The 19,236-nt window shown below is 34.6% G+C and overlaps 1 protein-coding gene across 1 annotated transcript in view; it reads right to left on the reverse strand.

Annotated features, from left to right (window-relative positions):
• Positions 1 to 481: 481 nt before the first annotated feature.
• The window catches only part of NFXL1 (nuclear transcription factor, X-box binding like 1), a 52,251-nt gene continuing 33,496 nt past the window's right edge, over positions 482 to 19,236 (reverse strand). Inside the window, exons 12-22 of the mRNA XM_049790114.1 lie at positions 18,945 to 19,065; positions 18,388 to 18,547; positions 17,456 to 17,547; positions 17,029 to 17,050; positions 16,365 to 16,505; positions 14,046 to 14,212; positions 11,885 to 11,951; positions 8,142 to 8,246; positions 3,529 to 3,615; positions 2,202 to 2,255; positions 482 to 838 (exon numbers count right to left, since the gene is read on the reverse strand). Coding sequence (XP_049646071.1) covers positions 665 to 838; positions 2,202 to 2,255; positions 3,529 to 3,615; positions 8,142 to 8,246; positions 11,885 to 11,951; positions 14,046 to 14,212; positions 16,365 to 16,505; positions 17,029 to 17,050; positions 17,456 to 17,547; positions 18,388 to 18,547; positions 18,945 to 19,065 — 1,190 coding nt within the window. The 3' untranslated portion in view covers positions 482 to 664. The remainder of the gene's footprint in view (positions 839 to 2,201; positions 2,256 to 3,528; positions 3,616 to 8,141; positions 8,247 to 11,884; positions 11,952 to 14,045; positions 14,213 to 16,364; positions 16,506 to 17,028; positions 17,051 to 17,455; positions 17,548 to 18,387; positions 18,548 to 18,944; positions 19,066 to 19,236) is intronic.

Consider the following 19,236-nt stretch of genomic DNA (forward strand, 5'->3'; position numbering starts at 1 on the left):
TCTAGTCTGGCTCTCCCCTACCCCAGCAGTCATATTTTCCTTTCAGAATATACAAGATAAAAATTGTTTAGTAACTAATAAAAGTCCTCTCTAATAAGCCAACTTGTAGAATCTAACTATATAATGTCATATTATAATTTGAGGATTTTAAACAAGAATTCATTTTTTAAAAAATACAAAGTTACATGATCAAGAAAGTACCTTTTACTAGGTAACCAAAACATTGTGAAATACTCTTTAGTGCACATATGGCTCAGTGTCATCTTAATTGTACTTGCAAAATTTGGTCTAAAATATTACATGGAACAGCTATGTTATTAATACAAGGAAGCACAAAGAACAATTAATATGTTACTCTGTCACTACTATTCCTTATAAAATATTTTATAATTTCATTCATGACTCCAACTGTTAAACAAAGACATTTTGCCATTTCTAGTAGTTATTAGAATAAAGGTTAGCACTTTGAATTTTTAACAGCTGGAAAAAAATATCAAAATAAATGTGAATATGTAGCATGTTCTCAATATACATTTTCTAATATTTCAAATTTAACATTGTATGGAAATTATTATCTGAGGTATATATAACAGATTAAAAATGTTCAATACAACTGTAGTATGAACAGTAACCGTGGTATTTAAATAAAAATTTTAAAATATTACTAATTCAAATCAACAACTATGTACCATGCAAACACTACAACCACAACTGTACACACTGAAAGGAAGTAATATCTGTATTTTTGCCATAGTGAAACTTCAATTGTCACTTCATCTCTCTTCCTGTTCTTCTTTCGACGGCCCTTCAGTCTGTTTTCAAAAGCCTCCAGTTCAGCCTAAATCAAACAGTATCATTTTTACTCTATTTGAATGCGCGAACTTGTTTAAAATTTCTACTTATATGCTTATCTAATTATGTAATCAATTAAAAAAATTTTAATAAAATCATTATATAAAACTGGTATACTCAGTTAAAAATACTATTGTAGCACTATTTACAATAGCAAAATCTGGAAGCAACTCAGGTGCTAGACAACTGTGGTATAGCTACACAATGGGATACTATCAAGTCATTAGAAAAATGAAGTCATGGGCTGAAAGCAATAGCACAACAGGAGGGCATTTGTCTTGCACACAGCCAACCCGGGGCAGACCTTGGTTCAATTCCTGGCATCCCATATAGTCCCATGAGCCTACCAGGGGCCATTACTGAGCACAGAGTCAGGAGTAGCCCCTGAATGCGACTGGGTGTAGCCCAAAACCCCCCCCCCACAAAAATTTCCCTATATATGGATGGACATAGAGAATCTTATGCTAAGTGAAATGAGTCAAAGGGAGAGGGATAAACATAGAATAATCTCTCCTCTGTGAGATATAAGGAAAGTAAAAGACAGTGTAGAAATAATATCCAGAGACAATAGAGATGAGGAGTAGGAGGACCAGTCCATGGTAGGAAGCTTGCCACAAAAAATAGAATAGAGACAGAGTAGAGTGTAATATGAAAGGAATATTCATGGTACCCCATCATTTGCAGTAGAACAAACCATGATGTCAAAAATGAAAAGAGATGGAGAGAGAAAGGGGTGGGGAAGAGAGAGGAGGGGAAAGGTAAAATGCCTGTCCCAGTGGCAGGTGGAAGAGAAGAGAGCATCAGAGAAAGAAAGTAGGAGGTTTGGAACCTGTTGACATTGGTGGTGAGACATGCACACTGGTGAAGGTTGTTATACATTGCATAACTATATTTGTGAAAACAAAAAACTGTTATGAACGACCAAACATAGTGTTTAAATTTGGGGCTGGAGAGATAGCACAGCGGCGTTTGCCTTGCAAGCAGCCGATCCAGGACCTAAGGTGGTTGGTTTGAATCGTGGCGTCCCATATGGTCCCCGTGCCTGCCAGGAGCTATTTCTGAGCAGATAGCCAGGAGTAACCCCTGAGCACTGCCGGGTGTGGCCCATAAACCCCCCCCCCCAAAAAATTTTTTTAACTATGTTAAAAGAAACCACCAAAGCCAGGAGTAACCCTACCCATGTAGGCTCAAAACTGTTCCTTCCCATCTAAGAAATCTGAAGGATCTAGTACACTAGATCTAGGCAACAATGAAGTTGTAATAACTGTGTACATCAGAAACATACATACAATGTGTCTACATAACTATCAATAATGCAGATATAAAAGCTGAGTACTTTGTTCACTTACCTGTTGTCTTCGTTTTTCCTCTTCAAGAATAGCTTTGGCTTCTGCTTCTTTTATCTGTTTATAGAGATTTAAGTGTAAGCAAGCTCTCAAATTATTAATTTTATATAGAATTTTTAACACCTTCCCACCAAAGCCACTAAACTGTAACATCATTTTAGAAGTATTTAAACATTTAAACATCATTTTAGAAATATTGTTGAAGAACTGTGAAAGTTACACTGAGAATTATTATCAACAAAAAAGCATTCTGAGAGTAAGATAAGCGCCTGAACACTGTAAATGAAAATACTACTTTAAAAAGTGTAACTTTTTTCTTTAATTATTATACTAAGAATATGATGAAGGCCAGAGACAGTATAGGAGTCAACTAACTCGAGTTTCATCTCCAGAACCACATATGGTCCCATATTGTCTCCTGGTCACAGAGCCAGGAGTAAGCCCTGAGTACCACTGGGTGTAGTAAAATGAAAAAAAAGAATATATACTCAATTACAAATGATGCTTTGTTTTCGTTTGCTTCTGGGCCACAGCCCAGTGGTACGCAGGGATTAACCCTGGCTCTGCAGTCAGAAATCGCTCCTGGCAGGCTCAGGGGACCATCCAGAATGCTGGAATCCGAACCCAGGTCATCCTGGGTCAGTCGTGTATGCAAGGCAAACACCCTACCACTGTGCTATCTCTCTGGCCTCACAAATGAAACTTCTTGGCTGATTTGAAAGTGACCATTTACTTTGAATAGCCTATCCAAAAGTGTATCATTAGTTTCAAACAAAATAAAGAATTTATCCATATATTATGCTAAAGGTAAAAGTGACACTGGATGTAACAAAAAAAAAAAATAATCCTTATAGTTCACCCTAATTTTCAGTAAACTTACAATAACACTAGAATGAGTGTGTCCCAAAATACATTCACTAACTAGTACAGAAAATGAAAAATCTAGTATACACTACACAATAAAACAAAAAAATTCTCATAAAGCAGGGGTCTCAAACTAGTGGCCCACGGGCCGCAAACGGCCCTCCGTACAACATTTTGTGGCCCTGCCCTAGAGGAATTTTTTTGTTTTGTTTTGTTTTAGTCGTTTGGGTCACACACCCCCAATGTTCATGGCTTACTACTGACTTTGCACTCAAGGATCACCCCGACTTTGCCTCCTGTGGCCCCCAGGTAAATTGAGTTTGAGACCCCTGTCATAAAGAAAATGAAACTTTTTATAAAAAAAAAAAAATCAATGCTTTAATTACTTTTAAAATAAATACACAAAGAAATTCATAAAAGGAGCAAAACATGTAGAAGAAAAAAATGTAAATTTATATGGCATTACCTCAGATGCTTTTCGTTTCATTTCCTTGCATGTTGCATCACATTCTATTGAAATTTGATTTTCACGAACTTTGTTGCATTGTATTTCCTACAAATAAATATTTTTTATTTCAGATTTTAATAGTTTTTCATCAAGTTCTAAGTAATGTCATAAAAGGACAACTCAATGTTATTCAAATTACTTAATAAATATGTTCATTAATATTTAATAAATGTGTAAACATTAAAACACTAAATATATTGGTTCAAGTGAGTATTGCCTTCTTTTTAACTGCAAAAAATGAATACCATAAAATTAAAATTATTCACTTAATAATTACTTATAAAATGTCACCACTAACCGGCCTATAATTTTATTTCATTATTTTTTTCTTCTTATCCTCATATTTTCAGAGTCAAGAAGTTCCAGAGCAATACATTCTAACACAGCTTTCTAAAATACTGAAGCTTTAAATCTGCACTTCCCAATAGTCACATTAGCCACACAAAGCTACTGAGCATTTCAAATATGGCAAGGTTAGAGATTCAAGAAAATATATGCCTAATCTTATTGAGTGCTAACTAATTAAAATTCAAATTTGAATAGCCATATTTGGCTAGTGACTTCTAACTCAGAGAGAGCAATTGCATGGTTTTCCTACATATTCTTCTCTTTAGTAAATCTATTTTTAAGTTAGTACAAAAACAGTTCTAATGTTTGTAAATATACAATCTAATGATTGTAAATTTTCAGTTTACAATCTCCTATATAAATAAATCTATTACTGATAACTTTATATATAATACGCAATGTATATACTTATGCTATAAGTAGTTATTTTAATTAGTTTAAAATGTTATTTTTGTAGATCCTTGGTCAACTTTAGTTCATTCTTTATTTTTGCTACCTAATCTCTTTTGTTTTAAGTGTACCTATATTTGTAGTAATTTCTCCTTTTCTACCACACCCTTTGACTAAGAATTTTAATTCAACCAGGTAGGAAATAAGGTCATCAAATCTTATGAGAAAATAAAATATACTTCAGTGAACCTATTTTATTAATTTGAGAATTTCCCCCCTTTACATCATTATTTTCAGTTAGAGCAAGTGATATATATATATATATATATATATATATATATATATATATATATAGTTTTTTCCTTCAAACAAAAGGAAAAAACTTAACAAAAAAGTTAATGATAAAATTCATATGTGGGGACTAGGAGTCTTGTTCAGTCGTACAGCCCAGGCCTACATTTGAGAGGCCCGGGATTTACTCTCTTATACTACAGTCTCCCAGGTAGCATTTACGAGCCCCAAACACTGTACCTGAGCCAGCCAAGAGTGGCTCCGCAACAAGGAAAAAAATAATATGTTTATTTATATATATATATATATATATATATATATATATATATATATATATATATACACACACACAAAAACATGCTTATTTGCATATATTAAGACTGGAGAAAGGATGTATTTTCTCATTCAAAAAGTGTTTTTTATAGTTTCTATTACATGCTAAGTAAGCACTACTAAGAACAAGACACAATAAAAAATGTATAATATGGTGTGTGCTAAGCTAATAATGATAGCCACTATTTATTAAACTCTATTAAGTCAGTTTAATGATTTATATACTCTTCGTATTCCTATCAATAACTACCTATATAAACTCTATTTAATAGATGAGGAAAGAGTGTATAAAAAATCTCTAGAATCCTAATGTTTCTAGTCATGAACAACAACCAAATAAAAAAAAATAACAACCAAGAAGAAGCACTCTACCCAAGAAAATAAGGAAAAGGACAACAATTCCAAAGAAAATGTGGAGGTCGCACTGAGGGGTACCGAGGCTCGCCCGCCTGGAGAGTGCCCTCTGTGAGAAGCTCAGAGACTGAGGTGTCTGGGACCTGCCCAACCAAGTTGAGTGCAGGCCTCTACCTCAGTTGCCACTGAGGGGCACATGGGCACACCCGCCTGGAGAGTACCCCCCACTCACTGGGAACTCAGAGACTGAGATGTCTTGGGCCTGCCCAACCAGGGTGAGTGCAGGCCTCCACTGCCGTAACCTTCGAGAGGTACCTAGGCTTGCTAGCCTGGAGAGTGCCCCCACCCCCGTAGGAATCTAAGAGACTGAGGTGTCTTGGACCCGCCTAACCAGGGTGAGGCCAGAGGTGCGTAGCCTCCGCTTTGCTTTGCTGCTGCATGCTCTTTCTAACTAATGAGTCCCACCATAACACGTAGAAAAGATCAAGCTACAAGTGTGACAATGGGGAAACCTTGTAGGCAAACACCATGCATAGAGAATGAAGATGATAGCTCTGATAACCCAAAAATACCAACTATCTGATTAATCTCTTAGTTAAGGAGTTTAGAATAGAAATATGGAGGATCCTCACAGAAATCAAAGAAAACGTTGCTCAAGCTGAACAGAACATAAAGATAGAAATTAGAAAACTCTAAACTGAAATAACAGGTCTGAAAAAGACGATTGCTGATCTGAAAACCTCAATGGAAAGCCTCTCCAACAGGGTAACAGCAGCCAAGGACAAAATCAGTGAACTGGAAGATGAAATGCAGAACAACTCCATACCTCCATACAGCAGAAGAGAATGGAAAAGAACCTTAAGGCAAATGATCAGATAATGAAAAAAGTACTCAAAGAATGTGAACAGATGAAAATAGAAGTCTTTGATAAACTCAACAGAAACAACATAAGATTTACTGGAGTCCCAGAGGCCCAGGAAGGAGATCCTCAGGAAGAATCAACAGTCAAAGACATCACAGAGAAACTCCCAGAGCTAAAGACTGCATGTAATCAAATTCTGCATGCCCAAAGAGTAGCAGTTAAAAGAGACTCTAAGAAAAGCACCCTAAGACACATCCTAGTCACAATCATGAATCCCACAGATAGATAGAATACTGAAAGCAGCAAGATCAAAAAAAGGGAGATTATATTCAAAGGAGCATCCTTAAGAGTTACAGCAGACATGTCACAAGAAACTCTCAAGGCCAGAAGACAGTGATGGGATATTGTGACAAGATTGAATGAAATAGAGGCTTCACCTAGAATACTCACCCAGCCTGGCTTACGTACAGGTTTGAAGGAAGGATACATAGCTTCACAGATAAGCAACAGCTCAGAAACTTTGCAGATACAAAACCAGCCTTAAAAAAAAACTAAAAGGTCTACTTTAAGACAAAACAGACGAACAAACACACCAAACTTATATACAAAGATGACATTAAATCCCATGACAATCATCTCCCTCAATGTCAAAGGAAATGTAACAAGGAATTTGTATTAACAGATACAGAATATTTATACATGTACTCAGATTAAAGAAATAGTGCATATATTAGGACACTTAAGAAACAGATTCACAAAAATGAATGCTAGTGAATGTGACTAAACAAGAAGGCAAAGGTAGTATACATATATATGATACTACATATATACATATATGTATATATGTACATATATATGTACATATATATATATACACACACATATATGCTTTTTATAAAGAACCTTATCCAGAAGTGATGAAAACCTACTGAATAACTTAGATCAAATAAGTATATTACCAGGACAAGAAAATCTACTGAAGTTTTAGTCAAAGTTGAAAGATGAATTCTAATGGATGGCAAATGAACCTGGACAGCAATATGAGATGTGAAGGAAAAAAAAAATTGAGAAATCTCAAATCTAACATGGAATTCTTAATATTAAATTCCATGTTAAAGAGGCCCAATTTAACTAAAACTTAAGAGTTCAATTCCAGAGAAGATAAGGACATATATATGAATCCAGCATTTATCTATCCAGGTAATGAAAATAGGAATCATGAAAACAAACAAAAAGCAAAAGTAAATACAAAAAAAAAAAAAACATACCTATTTGTTAAGTAGGTAAAATAGTAAATTTAAGGAGAAGAAAAAAGATAGTTCCATAGAATGATAATGATCATATAGAGGAGGAAAAAGTTATTACAACTATAAACTGAGGGGGGAAAGAAAACAAGGAAGAAAACTTTAAAGTGGCCAACGATATAAAGAGAGAAGTCTTTCTAAAGAACACAAAAACTGGAAAAACAGCATTCAGTCAACTGACAACTACGTTTGAAACCCCATAAATTTGCTGACTGATGCAATTTGTATCCTTAGAGCTATCAATAGTTTTTGCTGTTCAGTTCCTCTATTACAACTACATTAATTATCTTCAGTTTGAATGTTATTGTGTTACGTGCATGAGGCATTTTTAAAATCCAATACTGCAACAAAAAGTTTCATAAATGAGAACACCAAGGATTAGTTCAAGTTAATTCTTAAAGTATGAAACTCATTTATCACTCACACTACACTCCTAGCACAAAACACTCAAAATCTAGACTATATTATTATATCCCCAAAAATACTAAACTCAATTCCAACCACTTTTACTGTTAACTTGCAGAAAACTATACTGTCAAAAAGGATTTTCAAAATGAGTCATTTGTAGGTAGACTAGTAAAAAACTTTAAAGACATAAATAAGGTTTCAAAGTTGAAAATAAATCAAAATGACCACCAAACCAATGCAAAATACAAAGACAAGTATTTCCAATAACTTAAGATATTTACCTTTTTTATTCTCTTACAAGGACATCTAAGTTTTACCTTCTGGTTGCAATTAGAGGGACAATCACCAGGATGGCACACCTCCTTGCATCTATGACCACAAGGAAGCTAAAATAAAATCAACATAAAGCATTACATACTAGTGTTTGTTAAAACTAACTCTATCTATCAAACTCTATTTGATCCTGGGATCAAATCCTGCAGGCCAAACACCACTAACTTTCTGTACACTCCGATCCTATTGTGTATCATTTGGCTTCTATTACATATATGTTACCAGTTTTTCATTTTGAAATATATAAAAATTTTAATATTCTCCCTGGTAGATCTTACATCAATCTTGTCACTTGTTATACACACTAAGGTTCTGATAAAATTCTGACCAATGTCACACTGGAAAATTTTTTTACTATAAATTGGCAATATGTGGGAAACAAATTATTACACAAGTTGAAAGTATTCATTCCCTGTAACAAAGAAGTTGTACTACCATGTCTAGAGAAATCTATCTACATATATATACCATAACATATACATCTATAGTTTAATTTTACTAAAAAGTGAACACTATATAATTCCAGCTGTGTCAAATATATAGCATTGTTGCATGTCAAAAATCTTCTTGGGAAGGGAGGTAGCTCAAACGACTGCAGTGTATAGTAGCATGTGGAGACCCTAAGTTTGTCCTAGTAGTCCAAAGAAACACCAAGTGTGATAGATCTCATAAATACAGGTGGAGAGCAAATCAATGGGAATGGACCCTAAATCCTTTGAGCACTGGTTGGGAGAGTCCCCTAAAAAGAAAATCTTCATGCAATCCTGTCTAACTATACTTTCCTTCCTTCCATCCTCTTCTTTTGTCCCTTTTTTTTTTTTTTTTTTGGTTACACCCGGCAGCGCTCAGGTGTTACTCCAGGCTCTGCACTCAGAAACTGCTCATAGTAGGGACCATATGAGATGCCAGGAATCAAACCTGAGTCCATCCCAGGTTGGTCATGTGTAAGGCAAATGCCCTACCACTGTGCTATCTTTCTGGCCCCATCTTTCCATCCTCTTTTATTGTTAACCATCATCTGTTTTTTAGACCAATAATTTCTTTGTATTAATTTAGTTCTGCTATTTGTATACCTGCAGAGAATATTGATTTTGTATTTAATTTTATATTAAAAGACTAAATGTTTGATCTTTAACAATTTGGTTAGTTTATTCTATATCATGTTTGTCATTTTTTGCAAGTGGCTACAGTCTCTGTCCAAGAACATGCTAAACTGCAAAATAACCATCCCTGAATTATATCACATCAAGCTACTAATCAAAAATTAAACATTCTCAAACTATTTTATCTGAAATATAAATTTTCACTGAAGAAAACTTATTATTAGTAAGGGAAAAGGTCAGGATTAAAGAATTTAGAAAACTAAGTTTGAAATATCCCACATCCCATTGGTGATGGGAATGTTGCACTGGTGATGGGTGGTGTTCTTTACATGACTGAAACCCAAACACAATCATGTATGTAATCAAGTGTTTAAATAAAAAAAAAAAAAAAAAAAATATATATATATATATATATATATAAAAGAAATATCCCACATCCGGGTTTTACTTCGCTAACAAAGTAAGAGATATTAAAAGTATATATTTTTGCATGAAACTGTATCCTTTCTTTAAATCTTACATAAATGTTAGAAAATTTCCAGGTTCAAATTTCAACATTAAGTAAAAGTACTCAAGTATTGGAACTTTTGGTTAAAAAGAGGCACTATACCAGGATACAAGAGCCACCCACCATGTGGGAGACTATTCACCCAATACTCATCAGATAAGGGGTTAATATCCAAAATATACAGGGTACTGACAGAACTTTACAAGAAAAAAACATCTAATCCCATCAAAAAACGGGGAGAAGAAATAAACAGACACTTTGATAAAAATGAAATACAAATGGCCAAAAGGCACATGAAAATATGCTCCTCATCACTAATCATCAGGGAGATGCAAATCAAAACAATGATGAGATACCATCTCACACCACAGAGATTGGCATACATCACAAAGAATGAGAACAATCACTTCTGGCAGGGATGTGGAGAGAAAGGAACTCTTATCCACTGCTGGTGGGAATGCCATTTAGTCCAACCTTTATGGAAAACGATATGGAGATTCCTCTAAAATCTGGAAATTGAGCTCCCATTCGACCCAGCTATTCCACTCCTAGGGATATACCCTAAGAACACAAGAATACAATACAAAAACCCCTTCCTCACACCTATATTTATTGCAGCACTATTCACAATAGCCAGGCTCTGGAAACAACCAAGATGCCCTTCAACAGACGAATGGCTAAAGAAACTGTGGTACATATATACAATGGAATATTATGCAGCCGTCAGGAGAGATGAAGTCATGAAAATTTCCTATACATAGATGTACATGGAATCTATCATGCTGAGTGAAATAAGTCAGAGGGAGAGAGAGACACAGAATAGTCTCACTCATCTATGGGTTTTAAGAAAAATAAAAGTCATCTTTGCAACAATTCTCAGAGACAATGAGAGGAGGGCTGGAACTTCCAGCTCACTTCATGAAGCTCACCACAAAGAGTGGTGAGTGCAGTTATAGAAATAACTACACTGAGAACTACCATAATCAATTGAATGAATGAGAGAACTGGAAAGCCTGTCTAGAGTACAGGTAGGGGTGGGGTTGGATGGAGGGAGATTTGGGATATTGGTGGTGGGAATGTTGCACTGGTGAAGGGGGGGTATTCTTTACATGACTGAAACCTAATCACAATCATATTTGTAATCAAGATGTTTAAATAAAGAAAAATATTAAAAAAGAGGCACTATAGAAAAAGGCATGTTGTGCACTATTATATTTAAGATTGTGCTGTCATCTATTCCTGAATTTAGAGATTAGAAATAATTTGATAAGTATATAAAGACAAAAAATTGAAAAAAATACTATTAGTACACCAATAAATCTAAAACAGTCCTTTGAAAATTGTCACCCAAATTAAACTAATAGGTTCTACCCCTGAAACTAACAATGGAAGAAACAGCCTTCTACATAAAGGCTACTTTGATTTCTTTACCAAAATAATAGTGACTTTTTATCTCTGAACAATTTTTTGACTATGCCTTTCTATAGTTTTAGTTTGAATTTGATACATATAAAAACCATGAGTCTTTTTCAAAAAAATCTAAATTTCATATATGAATGTTGACAACTAATTCAAGACAATAGTCAACATTAAAGCTCAGAGAGACAGAAATGTTTAACAACCTGCTAATGTGTTACTAAGAGTCACAGCTGTTATATGTTTATCTTATGTCTGAATCATACTTGGGGGGGGGGTCAATAAAATTAAATACCTTCTTTATTTAGTGTATAAGATAACTTTAAAACTGTTCTTTGAAAAGAAATCTTCAGGGCCAGAGAGAGAGAGAGAGTATAGTGATAGGGTACTTATCATGCATGTAGCCAAACTGGATTCAATGCTCATCATACCACACACACAAAAAAAATAAAAATTTCAAAGACTAGAGTCATTCCTAGTCTTAATACACCTACCTGTCTTAAAGAGATGTACACCCAGCTTGACCACATAACTCTTACAAACATGAGAACCATTCTAGGCCCACATGCTGAGAAGTTCCAGATAACATAAAAAAGAATAACTAAAAAGGAAAAGACCCAAGAACCATGTTATAAATACTATAAAATGTTATACCAAGGCTTACCTCTTTAGGACACTGATTTTTACAACAAAGAAGGTTTTTCTCATCAACATCAGCTGTAGTTATTTTCCTAAAAAAGAGAAAACTGGATGACATTTAACCCATTTTATAACAGTTTCCCAAAACTAATCTACAGTTTTAATTACAGCTATAAAAATATTTTATTCACTTTTTGAAAATTATGTTAATTGTGTATCTAAATCAATAATATTCAAATTACTTAAATATTTATATTAAAAGTAGTAGTCCCTCTCTATTACCAATAAATTAAACATCAAAAGGATAAGAAGGAAATACTAAATAAACAATGTGTGTCTATCTCCTATAATTATTTTTACATCTTTCCTTCTAGATAAAGCATTTCTCATAACTCTTAATTCTTAAGAATTAAGAGACTCGGGGCCAGAGAGATAGCATGGAGGTCAGGCATTTGCCTTGCATGCAGAAGGACGGTGGTTTGAATCCTGGCATCCCATATGGTCCCCTGTGCCTGCCAGGGGCGATTTCTGAGCAAAGAACCAGGAGTAACCCCCTGAGGACTGCTGGGTGTGACCCAAAAAACAAAAAAAGAATTAAGAGACTCTACATAAAAGATTAAGGGCTAAGGGTTTTAACATGTTTCACACTGAGAACTATTCAGAGAGAAATGTAGCAAACTTACTTTAGAAAAACTTTTAGTTTTTAGTTTTCGGATGAGTTAGCCATTAATGTTAAAATACTGTGTCCCCCCCATCCCCTCACACCCGCAGAAATTCTTGGGAGGTTAATGAGGTTCTAGGAACAGAGCCCCTGGCCTCTAGGAAAGCACCCATTTGAGCTATCTCTTAGGTCTCAAACATTGATTTTAGATTATATCATTTTATTTCAGCCTGTTTTTCTATCTGATTCCGTGAAAGAATTAGGAAAAGCATAACCAAGAAATAAAAATTACTATTAGTAATTGAACAGAACCAAAATAGATTCGAGAGTTAGTAATTTGCCATCTAAAAATCCCTATCAGATCACTAATATAGTCAAAGAGAACACTGGACATTCAGGATGAAGTTTAACGTAGTATATAACACGTTGCAATTTTTATTGTTAGCTGTGGATCTACACCCAGTGCTGCTAAAGGGGACAGAGTAAAGCCAGGTGGTACTAGCACTGGGAGTGACATATGGTACTGGGGATTAAAGTCAGTGCCTCAAAGGTGTTACACATCCTGGGTCTCACATTTTTTTTTAAAGAAGTGTATCTTTGGGGTTGGAGGGGAGACGTTTACCTGGCACATGGTCAACCCAGGTTCAATCCCCAGCATCCCATATGGTCCCCTGAGCCTACCAGGAGTGATTTCTGAGTGCAGAGCCAGGAGTAGCCCCTGAGCACTACTGGGTGTGACCCAGAAACAAACAAAAAAGGCATATCCTTTAAACTTAAAATATGCTATAATACAATGTTACATCAATTAAAACATAAAATAAAATCCCCATCGAACACCTGTTTTCTTTTCCCTATTATTTTTCTTCTCTTTAACTATTTTCTTCACTAGGTGAATATCTTAAATATGAATAAGATATCTTAAGATATAAATATATCTTAAATATTGCTAAAGTTCAGCCATACTGTCAAAAGAACTGTTTTAAATTTTCACACAAAATTAATCATAAATGTACTGTAAAAAAAAAACATACACAATTTTCTTGTTAAAATTTCTCTAAACACAAAAAAATAATTTTTTTTTTGGTTTTTGTGTCATATCCGGCAGTGCTCAGGGATTACTCCTGGCTCTACACTCAGAAATTGCCCCCAGCAGGCTCAGGGGACTATATGGGATGCCGAGATTCAAACCACTGTCCTTCTGCATTCAAGGCAAATGCCTTACCACTGCGCTATCTTTCTGGCCCCTAAACACAAAAATTTTTATGCTGGGTCCACTAAAAGCTAAAAATGTTTATTCTTACAAATATAGTACTCATCTCTGAACTTAAAAGTTAATGTACTTTATTTCTATAACTTTATATTTAGAAATGCACTAACTTACAAGAACTATTTTCATCACTAAAATAAATTTACCTGACCTCTAGAATACAAGGAACATAAATAAAAATAAACTTTAAGGTTCACAATGAAGAATTTTAAATTATAAGAAGATATGAGTAAATCCATTATTATTTAGTCCACTTACCTACATTCCACATACAGACTTGTGATCTTGCAGTGACATTTAATTCGTAGCATCTGAACACAAGGAGGGCATTCCCCTGGATGACATGGTAAAACACATGGATGAGGACAACCTGATGGCTGGGATTTGGAGCACCCTTTTTCACACTGAAGGCATTCTGGACCAGACTAACAAACAGCAAAGAAATAAGTCACGTAAGTACAAAGGCTATTGTTTCTATTATCTTGAAGATATAAAATTTATATATTCTAGCAAAATAAAGTACTCTGTAGTTCTTAGATATAACTAAAACAGTGCAGGCTTTCACTCACTTAAAAAATTCAAAATGAGGGCTGGAGCAGTGGTGCAAGCGGCAAGGTGTCTGCCTTGCAGGCGCTAGCCTAGGATGGACCACAATTTGATCCCCCAGCGTCCCATATGGTCCCCCAAGCCAGGAGCAATTTCTGAGCACATAGCCAGGAGTAACCCCTTAACGTCACAGAGTGTGGCCCCCAAAAAAGCCAAAAAAAAAATTCAAAATGAAGATGACTAAAATGACTATAACTCACAAAGATTTTTATTTCTTCAAACACCTCATTAAATCAAATTGTGCCACCTTTAATATGGAGTTAATTTCCTAAAGTATCTCTACCAAGAAAATATGAATTATCTTCTGAAGAATAGTCAGAAGCAAGAAATAATGGAAAGAATGAACTACTATAAATTCATTTCTACCCAACAAACATGATCAGGGGCTAGAGTCACAGAACAGAAAGTAAAGTGTTTGCCTTGCATGCAGTCAACCCAGATTTGATCCTGGTATTGCATTTGGTCCCCTAAGCCTATGAGGGGTGATCCCTGAATTACAGAGTCAGGGGTTAGTCCTGAGTACAGCAAGGTGTGGCTCAAAACTCCAACAACCTCCATAACAGCAGCAAAAACAATGAAAACATGATCATCACTAACCCACTCTTTAGACAAAATAAAAGTTTCAGGCATTTAATGCTTGAAAGAAGTTAATCTCACCTTCACAAAAAGAAAAAATGGAGCTTAATAAATAGCTAGCAGGATATTTCAATAAACCAAAAATTAAATTAAATTTGCAAGAATATATACCTCAATATAACTTTCACTGCGCTGGTGATTTACTAACGTAACCAGTATCTATCTTTAGGGTATTTGCTATAAAATAGATTATCTAAATATTGCACATGAGAATAAGTGAAAAGAGCAATTCATATTAAGAAAGTGAAAAATTAAGAAAATTACTATCAAAAAAAGAAAGAAAATTATTACCAACAATTCTAAATACAGCCACAATAATAAATTTATGTGAATAAAATTCTAAGCTACTCTTGATGCACAGAATAAAAAGAATAAGTTTCTTTTTGTTTTGTTTTATTTTGGGGCCACACCTAGCAGAGCTCAGAGGGACCACTTATGTTGTGCCAGGTATCAAACCCAGGTTGGCCACTAAGTTAATGTTACTTAATAAGTAATGCTTAAAATTTTTAATCAAGTTATGCCTGAAATGGGTCCCCAGACCCTAGAAGTACTGCCTAGGTAACACGACAGCCTCCCCGCAGAGATAAGGTAGGACTCTTACAAAACTTAAACCTAATCTAATTATGGCTTTATATTTACTTAGCTGGATTGTTTTATTTGGCTTTTTGTTTATATATTGGCTGGATTGTTAACACCTTGCAAATTAGCAATTTTTAGAGATCCATAAAATGTTGAATTTAGATATACAAATAAAATACTTTTAGTAAATCTCACACACACCTCCTCATCTTGTATTTGGGTAATACTTCTAAAGATTAGAAATTTATGATTAGTATAAAATCATTAATCAAATTTTTAAAATAACAAAAAATTCTCTGAACTAAGCTCAGCCATATGAAGAGAAGTGGAAGTGATATTGTTACCTACTATATAAAAAGATAATTCTGTATTTTTATCATAAAAATGAAATCTTATGCAGTAGCACAGGTATTTCATATAAAGAATACCATATTTAAAGTGCAAGTTGCTACACAGATATAAAACAAAAACATTATAATATTAAAGCTGATTTATCTTTTTTTTTTCTTTTTTGGTTTTTGGGTCCTACCCGGCAGTGATCAGGGGTTAATCCTGGCTCTATGCTCAGAAACCACCCCTGGCAGGCACAAGGGACCATATGGGAAGCCAGGATTTGAACCACTGTCCTTCTACATGAAAGGCAAACGCTTTACCTCCATGCTATCTCTCCAGCCCCCTGATTTATCTTAAGTATAACGTAGTAAAATTATTTCAAGTATATTCTAAGCATATATACATTCAACTTAAGAATATTACCTTATTTTTGTTCTTGCAAGCATCAGTTTCAGTTACTTTATGGCATTCTTTCATACATTTATGATTCTGACAATTTAAGATTCGTCCACAGGATCTCTTACAAGAATAAGGTCCTACTTCATGACATGGTAGAGGGCTCACCTTTAAAAAAAAAAAAAAAAGCCTCTGGTCCTGTTTCCAAAATGACTGTCATGATTTGAGAAGTTTTACAAAGGTCTATAATATTTTCACTAATAAAAATTACTACTAAGGTCAGGTAGCATATCAAAATATTAAATATAAATGATAAAAAGCAAAACACTACTGAATGAGAAATGCAATAAAATGTCTCTGATATATGTGCAAACACACTGATCATTTCTAAAATCAGCACTCATGTACTCCTTAAAGTCAGCAAAAAATGCTGATTTTATCACAGCATAAAATATTTATAGATTACAGTATTACTTAAAAGTAGTGTCCATATGGGGCTGGAGAGATAGCATGGAGGTAAGAAGTTTGCCTTGCATGCAGAAGGTCGGTAGTTCGAATCCCGGCATCCCATATAGTCCCCCAAGCCTGCCAGGAGCGATTTTTGAGCGTTAAAGCTAGAAGTAACCCCTGAGCATGGCTGGGTGTGACCCAAAAACCAAAAGAAAAAAAAAAAGTAGTGTCTATAATTTACCTCATGTTTTCCAAGACATTCCCTGTAAGAAAAATAAAAACATTAGACTCTAAAGAGTGTGTAAAGCAATATTATATCTGCTAGATTTTTTACCTGCCCCCCCCCGCTAGATTATTAAGAAAAAACAGTCCAAAAGGAACTAACAGTTACAGAGGTTTCATAATACAAAGTTAACGAATAAAAAGCCAATTGCTTTCCTACATACTAGCAAATAGTGATAGGAATTTTAGAAAAAAAAGCGTACCCTAGACAAGGCTTTTAAACATTATGGAAAAACATGTTTAGAAAAATTATAGCTGAAGACAGAGAACAGTTGAAGAAAAAATATTTTACAGACTACACAAAATAATGATAAAAGTGGAGAAGATGACTAAAGATACACTGAACTATGTCAGAAAAAAAATCTTGTTAAAATTCTAATACTTACATTAGAATAGGAACTTGACAAGGAGGACAAGGTAAAGCAATTCGGATAAATGTTGGCTCAGAGGGCTGTTCCCAAGGGCCTGTAGGCTGGTGCTACAAGTAAAATACAAAAAAAAAAAAAAAAAAATTAAGTCCCAGAGACTAAATCATATGGTTATTATAAGAATCTAAACAATAGCTTCAAGTAACCCATGTGCAAGCAGTTTAACACCTTTTCAAGTAAACAAACTATACTTGCTGACAAATACATTTTGTTCTATCATTTGTCTCACAATACACTTGATATTAAAAACTAAGAAAACCAAGACTTTTTTTTTAATTGCAGAGCAAAGGCTCTGTGGTCTTGTTCACTTTTCAGAAGTCAATATGTGAGAAACAGAACTGTAAATTCCAACTCCCATCATTAGAAAGTATTCTCCATTACTGTGCTCACTACTATCTCCCTAGCATCTACAAGAAATCTTAATACATAGTAAGGGTTTAATAAATAATCATTATATGGGGCCAGAGTAATAGCATGGCAGTAGGGTGTTTTCCTTGCATGCTACCAACATAAAATAGACCCAGGTTCAATCCTTGGTATCCCATATGGCCCCCCGAGCTTGCCAGGAGCAATTTCTGAGATTTCTGCAGAGCCAGGACTAACTCCTGAGTGCTGCTGGGTGTGGTCCAAAAACAAACAAACAAAAAAATCACTAGATTCAATATTAGCTATCCATAACCCCAAGCCACAATAAATGAAAGACTGATAAATTCTTATCTGATTTCTCTACATTTTTATAAAATATAAGCTTCTTAAAACTTAAAGCTTAAATCTTATGCTATCAGAGATCATATCCCCAGTAAGTACTTAATGACTGCTTGTTGAATGACTATCTAAATTAAGAAAATATAACTGAAAACAACTCCAATCTCTTAATGTTGTTCTCTTACCTTGCCAGTTTGCTTTATTAAAGCTTGGTCATGACATGGAGCAGGACACATGTGACCACATTTCTCCAAAACTTTTTGGCAGGGCTGATGACAAGGAGGACAAGAGCCAAAGTGACAGCGATGTTTTTCTTGACTTGTATGATGGCAAGTTGGAGGTTGACTAAATCATAAAGTATAATTTTTAAAATTTACTTTTTTTATTTAATAACTACATCTAAAGTTCAGCTGTCTTTTATTTCTTCTGACTGCATACCCAAAAAGTACACTATGAATATTATTTTTGTTTGTTTAGAAGCTATACTAGTGATGTTAAGGGTTTACTGTAACTAGCTCTGCACTCAATTCTAAGATCATACCTGGCAGGGTGGCCACGAAGGGTGCTGGGGATTGAACCTGGGTCTGTTGTGAGCAAGGCAAGCACTTTACTTTCTGTACTATCTATTCAGTTCCAAATATTAATACTTTAAAACATTAAAGTAAAATTTAAAGCTAAGTATCAGTATAAACTTACATTTGTAAGATACCAGACCTAAGTGTACACAAAATTTCATGCTAACCTGCACTGCTCTTTGCACTTGGGTGGTCTTGTAGTACGTTCTCGGCCACAGGGTACAGTCACTTTTGTCTTACCACAATTGCACTTCACATCAACAACTTCTGGACAGGGATAACAACTACCTAAAAAATAAAATCTAAACCTTAAATTTCCTTAAAAATCCAAATGTCCAACAATGCAATTAGTAAATTCAATACATTTATACAAAGAGGATACTCTATAATGAAAATGAATAAAAGATATGATCATCGCAACATCAAACTTGGGACCCCAAGATAGCAGAAAAAAAAAAG

Source organism: Suncus etruscus, chromosome 16 (genome assembly GCF_024139225.1).
Source record: "Suncus etruscus isolate mSunEtr1 chromosome 16, mSunEtr1.pri.cur, whole genome shotgun sequence".
In the NCBI taxonomy this organism is placed as follows: domain Eukaryota; kingdom Metazoa; phylum Chordata; class Mammalia; order Eulipotyphla; family Soricidae; genus Suncus; species Suncus etruscus.